The 13,980-nt window shown below is 30.4% G+C and overlaps 1 protein-coding gene across 2 annotated transcripts in view; it reads right to left on the bottom strand.

Annotated features, from left to right (window-relative positions):
- Positions 1-13,717, bottom strand: part of LOC143237068 (long-chain-fatty-acid--CoA ligase 1) — a 50,816-nt gene extending 37,099 nt beyond the window's left edge. Inside the window, exons 1-4 of one of the 2 annotated variants that reach the window (XM_076475903.1) lie at positions 13,579-13,717; positions 12,520-12,680; positions 6,350-6,464; positions 3,189-3,256 (exon numbers count right to left, since the gene is read on the bottom strand). In XM_076475903.1, the coding sequence (XP_076332018.1) occupies positions 3,189-3,256; positions 6,350-6,464; positions 12,520-12,669 (333 nt within the window). In that variant the 5' untranslated portion in view covers positions 12,670-12,680; positions 13,579-13,717. Of the gene's footprint in view, positions 1-3,188; positions 3,257-6,349; positions 6,465-12,519; positions 12,681-13,555 lie in introns of both variants that reach the window. The other variant, XM_076475905.1, reaches the window with a different exon arrangement.
- Positions 13,718-13,980: the final 263 nt, after the last annotated feature.

Here is a 13,980-nt window from a genome sequence, read left to right as displayed (position 1 = left end):
AAATTAATATAAATAATTGTAATAACAAAAACACTGAAATGTACAACAAAAAACACCTATTTGTCAAACTTTCAGAACTTCATTTAAACTATCTTGTGTTCACACACACACACACGTGTTAAACAAACTAAAAGTCTAACACTGCCAATGTTTATTCACAATGATTTGGTTCTAAATATAAATCTTGAGATTTAATTCTATACATTCTTCACATTGAAAACAGCAATTAAATGCATTTGAAAGAAAAAGGTATGCATACATTTAGTGCCTTTTAATTAGAATTCACATAAAAAGAGGTAAATCAGTAACTAATTTTAAGGTCAAGAACAGAAAGTGTCAACTCATGATGATGAGAAACCCACTTGAAGTAAAAATGTATTCTCAAGACAGCTGGTATGGGTATTAAAACTTTAATTAAAATTAAGTACAGATCACCTGAGAAGGTTAAAAATGTTGTTCTGTACTTTATTTAAAGTTTTAATACACAAACAAGCCATCTTCAGAATACAGAAAGTGTCAATGATATCCCTTGACTTTTACCTTCTCACAGTCAATGTATTATAACTGTAAGACAAATTTACTAAATAGTTTTAAATTTAAAAACTTTACATAATTTGTTTTATTTTTCCATAAACTTTCCATGTTTCAAATTTACAAAATTGTAAACATAGCACCAGTTTTGACTTTAAAGAACTGTTCCTCCCTGTAAGACATTTCACCTACAGTAGGGTCTCCAACAGCATAGAACCCAAAATAACATTTGATTCTAGAAAGAATTAGCACAGTCCATTTAAGCCAAAACTCATAATGTTAGAAATATTTTGTTTTTCTTTTATAATTTTTTATCATTTTTTTACTGGTCAGGAGAGAGCTCCATTTTATATATCCAGTCAACTTCAACTTGAATGATTTTTGTTAGAGCAGGCCAATTAACTCGATTATCAAAAAGCATGAATTACATCCATTAATGTCATGCATAACTAATAATTAATCAAAATTACAGTTGACTCTAACACCAGAAGTATCCTTTACTGCACACAATACAAGGTTTTAGTGCCTTATATACAAAACTTTATAAAACTACTTTTTGTGTTATACCAATTAGAATAGCATAAAATCTTAGATAATAATCCACCTTTTAATAATATAAAAGTTTTGAGTTCTTAATTCTACAAGGAAATTTTTTAAATCCTGAATTTTCCTTAGCATGACACATTTTCTTTTAGCATGTCATGTTTCCATTCTATCCAAAACCAGCTGAAAAGGAATACAAAATTTGATCTAAATTACTCTATAAAATTGTCTTTTCTCAGGCAAGGCATATTTTTTATAGTTTTCAATTTTGTTTGGCTATTGAATAAAAAAAATCAGACCCCTCCTACCCCACCCTCTCTTTCATGATTCATTAATAGTTCTCTCTTACACTTTATTATGCATTAACTATAACAAATAGAAAGTCAAGGTTTTCATATATCACATGATAACACTGTAAAAGCATTTTGTTTTAAATGGTCAAACATCAATTTCACTCAGAGTACCAACATTGTTCCCATGAGAAAGTTAACAGCTACAGTGGATGAACCTGTAACAACTCTTGTTGCACAGTTAGAAAACCAGAAAAATTTTGAGAGATAAGGGAATTTGTCTACTTTTGAGTTACTAGTCTATATTTATTTGGTGCATTAATTAATTAAAATCCTTACGTGCATTACTATCATAAGTACAAAAAATAATGGTTAACTTTCTTTAATAATATACAGAGCAAAAAAGAAAACAATTGGTTAAGTATTTTATTTCTTGTTTTCCATGTTTATTCTTCATGCATAATTATAAAGGTAACTAATTTGTAATAATAGGAATCCTCTTAGGTCAGTTAAGACTAGTTTAGGTAAAATAAATAATATTATAATAAAAATTATTCATAAGGCACACATGCTAGCAGCTGTAGTAGTTATGGGTGAAGTAATTTGTTAGTGTAACATAAGCTGCACACTGTAAACAGATTTACAACTTATTATAATACAGATATTAGTTACACACAGTTCAAAGAGCAATAAAAGAATAAAATTTAATTAAAAGTAGGTGTATACTGTTACAATCTCCGAGTTACCTATGTTTGTTTACCCTAAGTAACTAGGTTCCTGTTACAATTTGAATTCATTATATGAAGGAAAAAAAGGGTAAATTAGATTTATTTCAATATTTTTGGTGGTATACTAGTTAGACCAAAATTAACAGATTTTGTTATGAGATAGGGTAGAGAAAATAACAGATGAACTATAATTTCAATGGAAAAAAAACAACTTTTTTCTTGCTGTCAATTGTTGAGAACACTTAAGCCTACATATTGTATACTAATGGTAGCAGTGAATTAAAATGTTTATTTAATTAAATAATGCACAAAAGAACATAGACTAATAACATACAAAAAGCAGAAAATTTCCCCTAACTCTCAAAACTTGTCTAGTTTTCTAACTATGCAGCAAGAGCTGTTAAAAATTTGTGCAAATGAGCCATTGTGATTCCTGTGGGAAACAAATCTGTATTATAAGTGAAGTTGATGCTTATCTATTTTAACTATAATGTAATAAAATATGTAATTTGATAGTTGAAAACCTTGACTTTTTATTGGTTATATGTAATATGTAATTAAACATAAAAGAAAAGTACTACCAAATCCTGAAAACACAGGATGTGACAGGGGTATGTGCCAGAAATGGTGAGATTTTCTATTTGATAGCTCTGTAACCAAACATAATTGAAGGCTTTTTGGAGCAATTTATGTTATTTTTTTTACATTTTGAAGGGTTAGTGGATAAAATATAGAAGATGCAAAAAAATGTGTTAATATGTAACACTAGCAAAAGTTTAGGATTTTTTAAAATATCCCATCAGAGAATTAAGAATTTAAAACTTGTTCTATTAACAGTTGGATTGTTAGTTAAATTATTATGCCATATTGATTTGTATAACATAAACAAAAACATTTTAAATATCAGACACTTAAACCTTGTTTCAGATGCAGTAAAAGATACTTGGGTCGAAAGAGTTAAGAAATATTAAACTTAGAAGTCACAGAGTATTGTGGAGAAACATCACATAACAGGTTTTAAAGTATATTGTGTATAATTTTATAACCTATGAAAAAGAACTTCCACTTGAATTAAATTTATTATCACGTTACTAACCTCACTGTAGGTGGTCCACCTGTATCCTTCTTCTCTGGATTTTCTCCATCCCATACAAAGTCCATCATCTAGATACATTGTAGAAATATCAATAAAACATGATTCTGTTCATTCAGTATGACTGGACGCTTGTATTTCTGTAATCTTTTAAACTAAGTTCAAAGCCACACGTGTAATATTTGTACAAATTACACACAAGCATCTATATTTTCAATTTATAGTTCATATTACATTAATAATGCATATTTTTAAAATTTTGTAAAACATTCAAAGAGAGTAATGCATTTCAGACACCGTAACATACTATATATTTCCTTACTTCTTTTTATCAGTTCTACTTGTTGTCAACCTTAAAGATATGAGTTAATTTCTTAATTTAAAAAGTAAATATTAAAAGAACACATCAAAATATAGATTTTTAAAATTGTTTGCAATATCAAAATACTAAGTCTATAGTTTTGTACAAATTAAGAACTCAAATGACTGATACCAATAAGCTAGAATGTAAAATAAGAACCTCATATCTTTTAATTCTGCTGACATATGGCTTATGTAAGAAATCAAACATGATGGCCCCATTCATCTCTTTCCATTTTTGAAAATGGTCCATATATACACTTACTTCAATGTATGACATATGAATAACCAATCAACAGTTTAGAATTTCTCCAGTGTTTTTTTTCAGCCATTTTAATCTCCAAAAAAGGCTACCACATTCTTCTGCTCCAAGATTTCAAGGAAGTAGGTTGTGCCTTTAGTCTACTCGAAGATACATATTTTTTATATCTAAATACTTCTCAGTTACTAAGTTTAATAAATTATAGTGTAATTCTATGATATCAGTATAGTTATTTATGATTTTTTGGTTATTCAACTGTGTATATAAAACCTAAACAAATTTTGTTTGATATCCTCCACATGTAAAATTTTAAAAGGCTTAGAAACCAATGTCCAGCAACAACCAAATTCAAAGGTCACAGCAAGAAGAAATAATTGTTTGGTTTACTTCTTGATTTATTATTCTGTATGTTAAGAAAAATAAGTTTAATAATTTATTTCTAAATAGTAATAATCTATATATGCATATACAATGTATAATAACTGAAATGTGATTGTATGTTACAAAATGCTACTACACTAAAACACAGCCAAGACAGTGAACACTAAATATCAGTTTTATATTACTAGATATGCAACACAGGTGTGTGTGCATCACGTCAATGAATGTTACGTAATGTTAACTAGGCATAACTAGAAGGTCAATATAATAAAAAATAATAAATATATAGTGTTATTAGTCTTAATCTACCTAGACTAAGCACTTGTATTTTCATGCTATAATATATAGTCATTTCAACATGAAAAAAACAATTTATATTTATTTCCTAATGTTTTATGATGGTAACAAGGTTGGTCAATTGACAGACCCCACACAGGGTATAAAAAAAATAACATAGAATATAAAGCCTAACTGAAAACAAACACTTGAAATGTAATAAACAGATTTTAGAGATTACAGAAATAATGTCTGAGATTTCTGAGAGAAGAAAAATGTTTTTAACCATAACATGAAATCACTTCACACTCAGACTAGTAACAAAACAGGCTCTATTTTCACAAACAAATCTTTAGCAAAAATATTTCATTAAAAAATCTGATTTTTTGTATACAAAATACATGCAATCTTTACTAAAAGTCTATCAAATTTTGTGTAACATTGTATATTAAGATATACAATGTTATACAAGATAAAGGCATTTTTGCACAAGAAAACAAATCTGTTAAATAATTGTGACCTTTGTAAATTAATCATATCTAAAATGTTCTATGTAGTACCTGTTGTATAAATATCATATACATAAGGTTGGGAAAGATTTCTATCTACCAAAGTCTTTGACCTTCAAAAGTTATCAGGCATAGAACTTTTGTTGTAATATCTGTTATATGAGTAGACAAAATATATTCATCCAATCATGAGATATCTTGTCCATCTGATCAGAACAAAAAACTCACAGGCAAACAAATACATTTAGTTCTGCTGCTGAAAGAAATGGGGACATAAAGAGTGTAAACTGTATAATGTATTGGGCTATTACAATTTCATTCAAACAACCACTGTTAGGGTGTTAAGCAAAAACTGAAAGTACACTTATTATTATTTGGTCAACACTACAAAGTGTTTTTCTTCAAAAACACTACCAACAGGAGAATACTATTTAATACCTTTCAGTTTTTCCCTATTTTCAAAATAATTTTAGAAGTTAAAAATATTTTGTGGATTTCTCTTAGTTGACTATTGGTTATAAATGGTCCCCTGGCAAAAAATATACAAAAATTACAACTAACCAAATTACTAGTGAGGATATGAAAACCTAATAAGTGGAATGCATGTATTTAATTCTTTACAACTGAAGAAATGAGAAACAGTCAAAATAATCAACATGAGGAAAAAAATTTTTTATGTTCTCCATTAATTATCTTGGAAGTGTTATATGTTGTTGCTAAAACTAATAACTATAAAAACAAATCTGTGGGGGCTTTCCTAATGCTTCATTACACATCTAATATAACTTTAATAAACTTAAAGCATTCTTTGATAACTTCACATATATTCCAATGGCTGCCTTCTCAATCACCAATGAACAAATAATTCTTAAGAAAGATCACCAAATGTCAGTGCTAACTAACTAGCAGTGAATTGTGTTGAAATGTAAAAATTTTGTTACTGAAACAGCTTACTTTATATTTATTTTAACACACTATTCAGTAACATTTGCTCAGGTTCCACTTTCACACATCTGTGCCCTCTAGAGCAGAAAAAGTATTACAACTAACATGACACAGCAAGCATTTCTGTTCTAGGGAACCACTGTCAAAACTAACAGTCCTCTGTGTAACAAAATACAGGAAGCTAGAGAAAGTCACTAAACAGGTGAAAACTACACCTTTCACATCAAAAACTACGTACCAAGTAGCAATACTTTGAATATTGTTTATAAATATATTTGTTCATACATGGAATAAATGTAAAAAACAAGTGTGTTACCACAGATAAAAGTAAACATTTCTACACAACAAATGTCAGAGCAAACAAAAAATGACATCTTTTATCAAATGACTTTCATTCACTAGTAACTACATATGTTGTTAAGAATCCCTACCTGATACTTTAAGTCCTCGATAGAGGATATCGTATAGAGTTTTGACATCTTTATGTAAACAACTGATCCACTCTCCATCATGACACAGACGTGACCTTCTGACATGATCATCTCCCTACAAAAAAAAAATGATATTAAAGAGTTGTACAAACATTTTTTAAAAGTATGCTATTAGTCATTATAAAAAACAAATATTTCAATTATCTACAAAGTTAAGAAACATATGTAATTTCCCTTACAAACTTAGCCTTTTTGGCTTTTATAGACAATCCCTGCATAAATTTACATAAATATGGTATAAATGTGTTTGCAACTATGTTAACATCTGCATCTCAGAATGGCTGGTAGGGAAATTAATACTTTTATTAATAAAGCAGAGGACCTACAAAGGTTGAAAACTTTCTCTGAATTATTACTAAAAATGTTAATATCTATACCAGCCATTCTAAGGTACATTTTTACTTCAAGTGGGTTTCTGATCATCAAGTATGTTAACATAAGTTTATTTCATTTCTGGACTATCATTAAGTTTGTAAGAAACACTGAAATTCATAATTATTTCAAAAATTAAATAATTAGCACCAAAGAAAAATGTTTTACTTATGTTTCAGCTTACAGTTTCTGTATAAAAGCCTTTTACAACAACAAAACCATTTCTAAATGTTTTTAAAGAAATTTACATTAGGAAGGAATTGCCATTAAAACAAAATCTGTTTGTCATGATTTTATGTAAACTGGCAACACAAAACATGACTACTGGTTTAATTAAATTTCATTATTGTACAATAATTTATAAGATTTGACTTTATTAATTAAGACTCATACTTTTTTTTGGCACATAAATTAATCATTACAAATAGAAGTAAGGAAACAAAGAATACCCTGCTTTCACTAAACCTATTACAGAAATGCTATGTATGTGTCTGTATGTTCCAACATTAGTACAAGTCAGTGATGACTATGCTGAAATATCTTTACTTAAACATTTACTGTCTTCAAATATGCGGGATTTATTTCTAGTACACAAGCCACATGTAACTTTTAATGGCATGCTGCATGCATGACTAATATATTAGTGGAAATAAACTCAAGGATTGTTCAATCAGAGGCATTTTTGTAAAGTTCATATAAAGGCTGGCTATTAAAAATAAAATACTACTAATTATAATTAACAGGATTAACAAAAACCGTTAACACTAAACAAAACACTGAATCTAATGACATTATTGTCACAGATACAAACCATATATACAGCCATTTTTAAAATTTCATTATTTTTATACTAGTACTTTCAAATATAATTTTTATGTTCCTGTAGCCAGTCATGCACCCTCCAGGAGAGAGTGCACCAAAAAGTTTATACACCACAAATTTATGGGAAGATAAATAAAGTAAAAATATCCTTCTGCACTTTACAAATCAACATTATTTCAGAAATATTAGTCAAACGTACTGTTTGATACACAAGAAAATACATTTAAAACTATAATACATTTTTTTTAAATACACAAACATATTTACTTAGACAATCTTGTCAGACATACAATTGTATAATGTATAATATTTTAACTTCATGAGGTATTATCACCCTTCCACTGGGTTCAGAACACCCAGATAAACACCTCTTTTCTCAGTCCTAAGAATGTAATTCAAAACTGCTAATTAATGTCTATCAGTACATTTCTCTCTGAACTTTTAACCTTTATCATTTAAAGTGACCTATTTACTATTTCTAGTACACTGTTGATTTAAACTTGTTTGTCAAACTATGAATATATAACATGATGTTCATTTCATAGCTGAGTACTTCAACATACATAAAATGATCGAAACTAAATGGGTCACTTCCCTCACAAGCCATAGCTATCTCACAAACAAGATGGTTTTTATCATGCAAAGTCCAATTATACAAAAGTCCAAGGACCAACCTTTGCACTAGGACTAAAGGGTGAAGATTTATCAAAAGTACTCTATAAGCACTTCTTCACCACCTTGAAATAACGAGAAAAAAACTGATATTACAGAAACAAATATATGTTATAGTTAAATAACAACCTACCAGACAGATAGTGTATAGTGTGAAATTCAAAGAACATTGCAGTGATTACAAAAGAACTCCACAACTCATAATAGAAGATCATATATAAAATTAAAAATATAGTTAACTATTTACTGAATATTTTAGACAATAGCCATACTCTAGCCAAGTCATTTCAGTCAACTCCAGACACTGTACAATTAACCATATGTTTCCTCTCACAGGATCAACTGGTCGACTACTAGATCCGTGGAACACGATAAGCAAAAAAAAAAAATGCGTAACCAAAGGAGAAAATCTACTTTTGTTTTGAAAACAGAGATTTTGAGTGAGCAATCTCCTTACTTGGAAATATAAAAGACTACTGTGGAATTGTCCAAAAAAAAACACATTACCACCTTCCTCTGCAATAATTTGAAACCCAAAGTCATAGTTCATGGAACTGCTAACAGTTCTAAGAGATTGATGTGGAAAAAAGCTACTGTTCAGATCAATGCAATTCCATATTTCCATATTACAAGCACCCCAGCCCTGAACAGATGTATCTGTGGCTGTGGAATGGTTAGGAGATGCATATTGTTGTGATGTTCCTATTCACCACCAGTTGAGATCCATCAAACAGGAAACTGACAAATTCAATATAAAATACAGTTCATCTGTGCAAACATTCCACTGGTCTTATAACAACCACTAAAGGGCCTCATATGAGCCCAACCTAAAGGAATGAGGAATTCTAAGGATTCCCACATCCCCAAAAGCGATGAAATTATACTTGCTGGTTGTGAGGTAAACTATTAGATTTGAAGAATTGCCTGTTCCATAGCTTGAAGAAATATAGGAAAAGATTGAGCACAGTGAGTTTGGAATTGAAAAACACCCCTAAATGAATAAAGTAATGTGTGGAAATAGGAATAGATATTTCCTTTTGAATAGATTAACCAGATCTCACAGCATCTGATAACAGAGTTTAGTTATGCAGTTCTCGCAAATGGTTGGAAATGTCAAGAAGAAGCCAGTAATTTTTGGAATGGTAAGTGTGAATGGTAGGGAAGAGAATGTAAAACAACTCTGACTATTCAACAAAAAATGTATAAAGAAGAAACAGCCAACTGGTCAAGTATGAAACAAAAAAACCTATTTGTTGTACATGAATCATAGATAATTTCTTGAAAATTTGGTAACTGGAATATGAAGGTAGGCATCTGCAATGTTGAATTTTGTCATCCATACTCCAGGTAAAAAGAATCACCAAAGGGAAGCAATGGAGATCAAAAAGGTTGATGACTGGTTCCCAGTTACCTGTCTTTTTTGGTACTACTGAGAACTAAGAATAAAAACCCTAAAAAGAGAGGAGGTGGCATGCTCTTACTCCTCTTCATGCAGAATATCTTGGATGGTTTGTGCATGAGTGTTGGAAATAAGAGGGTCATTGGGGAGTGGAAAGCCAACCAGCATGAGAGACAGAAGAGTAGTAGATATGAAGTGAGTGGCCAATCTACCCCTGAATACTTGGATAACCCACTAATCTGTGGTGACTGTATCCCACACTGATACAAACCCTCTGAAACAAGACCCCATAAAGTAGTCACCAATGCCAAAATAAGTGAACCAATCTAGAGAAAAATTCTTGCTGGTAAGGTTGAAATTAGCCTTATGTTCAAGTGGATCAATATACCAAAATAAGAGGACTGGAAACTTAATATGACACTAAAACCTTGTATCATATGAACTAAATAAAGGATACCCTGTTACAAGTTTCTTTATCCTTGGGGTCAAAAATACAACAGAAATAACTGTTAGTTACATGTCATTATAGTTTGAGAAGATGGCTGTGAAAGCTAAAATAATTTATATAAAACACTTGATACAAGTAACTAAAGCAACCACTAGCCAAAATTTCTAAACACTACATAGATGGTTCTCCAGTGTGAATAATTAGCTAGCTCCAATCTCATAATTTCATAATCCACTTCATCCAATACAAAATGTTTAAAACACTTATATTACAATGTAAAACATTATGCTACAATATATATACTATAAAAAACATCCTTAATGTCTTCCAACCATTTTGGGGACTGGCTGAAATCTCCCTGATGACCAGCAGAAGCCCATAGTTTGAAACCATGGCACTAAACAGAGAAAAATGGATTTTGGTTGACAAGCATGATCTCCACAAGTTCTTACGCAATTCTTATGTCAAATATTCCAATGCCTCAAACTCTCTAACCATGCTCAGTTTTCACATGCAGTTTCAGTGCATGATTCCAAAACTACTCAAAATGTTTTGTCACATTTTTCAATTGTTTGTCACATCCAAATATTTTTCTTTCTCAATCTTCATTTTGTGTTAAAACATTTGCAATGTTACTAGGAGCTGTTACTCTTGTAATCATGGACATGCAACTTCGACAGTTGTTGAAAAATAAAATTTATTGGAGAAAGTTAATATATCAAAAATACAGATATGTTGTGAGTGACTTACCTTTAGTGTGGTCTTCAGCTATTTTGTACCAAGAATTAAAGCTTCTTACTCCATTGCTCACTTTCTACCATCTGCTATTAACAATTCTGTAAACTACCAAATTTATTCACCAAAGAATTTGTACTTGTTCTATAATATCTAATGAACTGCATTACTAGATTCTCTATGATAATAACCAGAAAATATGAAAAAATTAAAGACAGGAAATAAAAACAAAAGAAAAGTAACATACATGAATTTTGTAGTAGAACAAGTAAAAACAATGGAAAAGTTTAAAAATACTACAAAAGAATATAAATGGTGAGGATCTTAACTGTCAAAGTAGCATAGCAGTGCATTATAACCACATGACAGTACTTTACCATTATTTACAAGTAACTGGTAAAAACACAACTGAAAGTGTTGGGTGTAGAAAACAATGTGTTGTAACACTTCCAAACTCTAAATGTGTTTATTATTGTGGCTCTCTTTACAATTGTAAAATTATATCCATGTCAGATGAACAATAGTGACAGATGTAAGGATAAGTAATAGAAGTCTATAAACACATTTTCTTAAATCACACTTATCTTAAAAATATGGTGTACAATTAAGACACCAAGCCATGTTTCAGTTTGCTTGAACATTCACAATGAGATAAGTCTGTTTCACTACATCTGATGTTCATCATACATGTAAACTATCTTAGAGATACTACAGTCCAGTCTGAAAAAAACACTAAACACATCTATTCTGGACAGCAGTCTACACAGTGAAAACTGTCTCTCCCAAGTGGACCCAAAAGATACATACCAAGTTTCAATGAAATCATTCAACAAGTATAGCCAAGAAAGGCAGACGCACACAGGAAGTTGGCCCCACAGAGTGAAATGGAGAGGGATCCAACCTATAAACCCCCACTTCCACAACATTTCCTGCACCCATAAGGATGCATGTCAAGTTCTATAAGGTCATGCAAAAGACATATGACATGTTACAGACAAACAGCAAACATCTGACAAATTTTGAAGACAAATAGTAAACACCTGACAAAAGCTACAGACAAATAGCAAACATCTGACAAAAGCTACAGACAAATAGCTAACGTTTGTCAAATGTTTGCTAACAGTAAAAAACAGTAAACATCAGACAAATAGAAAACATCTCACAAATGTTGTATATAGTAAACATGCCACAAACGTTACAGACAAATATTACATACAAATAGTAAACATCCCACACATATTACATACAAATGGTAAACATCTCGCAGATATTACATACAAATGATAAACCTCTCGCAGATATTACATACAAATGGTAAACATCTCACAGATATTACAAACAAATGGTAAACATCTCACAGATATTACATACAAACAGTAAACATCCCATGGATATTACACACAAATAGTAAACATCTCACAGATATTACATACAAACAGTAAATATCCCATAGATAAGTAATATATGGTAATTTTCTTTTTATTTTGTTCTCCTCTCACTTCAGGTTTGAAATGAAATTGTAATATCTTTTACAACTTGTTTGTTTCTGAAAGAAATACATTTCTTTAATTAGCTCTCCCTCGTCTGCATAATGAAATTATGACACAATAAACTCTGATAAATTAGAAAGACATCCAGGTACGCCTAGAGTGAGGAACTCACCGGTTCTTCCTCAGACTGATTGTTTAGGTCCACTGGAGGTAGCAATGGTTTAGGTTTTGATGAAAAAAAGAAGCTTGAGGCTATGGCAGTTGCTCCTGTGACAGCAGCAATACCAACAACACCCCCAATATACCTCATATAGTCATCCATTATCCAACAAACTGTTAAACAATAAAATTACAATTACAACAAGTACCCTACACAATATACTTGTATCACAAAATTCTTTACATTATAATTACATCTTAACTTGGAAAAAAATGCAAAAAACCTCATTTATTTTTTGCATGAACTCAATTTCAATTGGAAGATTTATTAGTTGGGTTAAAAGCAATATTAGAAAACACTAATTACCATCATGTTTGTATCTTTATTAGAACAAAGTTACACAGTGGGGTGCCTGTGCTGTACCTACCACAGGTATCAAAACCCAATTTTCAGAATTATAAGCCCTCCGACTTTTATCACTGAGTCATGAATCATTAGTAGTTAATTACAACTTAATAAAATTAGTCCATGTAATTTGCCAATATATTACTGTTAATGTTATTTAATCCTCAGTATGCAAAACAATAATAAAATATCACTTGGAGTATAACAAAAACTACGAACTATAATTGTAAATAATTGATACACTTTTACTACAGTATAATGCCAATACCGGAAACATTTACTTAATCCTTTTAATTGAGAAGGAAAGCTAGACTCAATGAAGTTTTAAAGAAATAGAATACTTCCAATTTATTAACACTACCACTGTTTTTACTTATAGCAGAAAACGTTAAAACTTTGAAGTAAACACTTATTTTACTCTACAGATAACACGCCAAGTAGTCAACATTAAATACGAAAGACGCCTACGATTACGTGTCTCTATAATATTTATGCTAGAACTTATGGAATTTTATAATGGTGCGGTAAAAATATTAACTATGAAATTTTTGAAATAATGATGAATAACAACAGACAATTCTTAAAATCTGAAGAGTATTACAATTTCTAAAGTACCACTGTTGTGTTAAATCTAATATCTTACTTTTAGTTTCATTTGTACCTCACCTAATTCTGCAGTTATACTGTTCTCACTTTTGAATCCTTACAACTGCTAAACAACATCGGTGGCGTGACCCAACGCGTTTCCCAGCGTGCTTTGCAGGTAAACTTACAGTCGGTACACGACCTCCGAAAACTCGTTTTTATTTCTACGCTTGAATGATCAGTGCAAAGGTCTCGAGGTCGTATTTTCATAACATACATTACTTTAAACTTCATACTTGGATCTATTACGAAATAGCAATAATATAAAACAAGCTCATTTGTATTTAATTCCTAATCATTCATAAACATGCTATTGTATATAGATGTGACGCCATTAATATAAAATAAGTAATAAACAGGTAATCACATCATTGTAACGAGGTTCTCCCTTCATAAACAAAAATAAATATCAACATAACTAAA

This window comes from Tachypleus tridentatus, chromosome 13 (assembly GCF_004210375.1).
Source record: "Tachypleus tridentatus isolate NWPU-2018 chromosome 13, ASM421037v1, whole genome shotgun sequence".
NCBI lineage: Eukaryota > Metazoa > Arthropoda > Merostomata > Xiphosura > Limulidae > Tachypleus > Tachypleus tridentatus.
The sequence above is the reverse complement of the archived record's forward strand: the minus strand, read 5'-3'. Positions and strand labels throughout refer to the sequence as shown.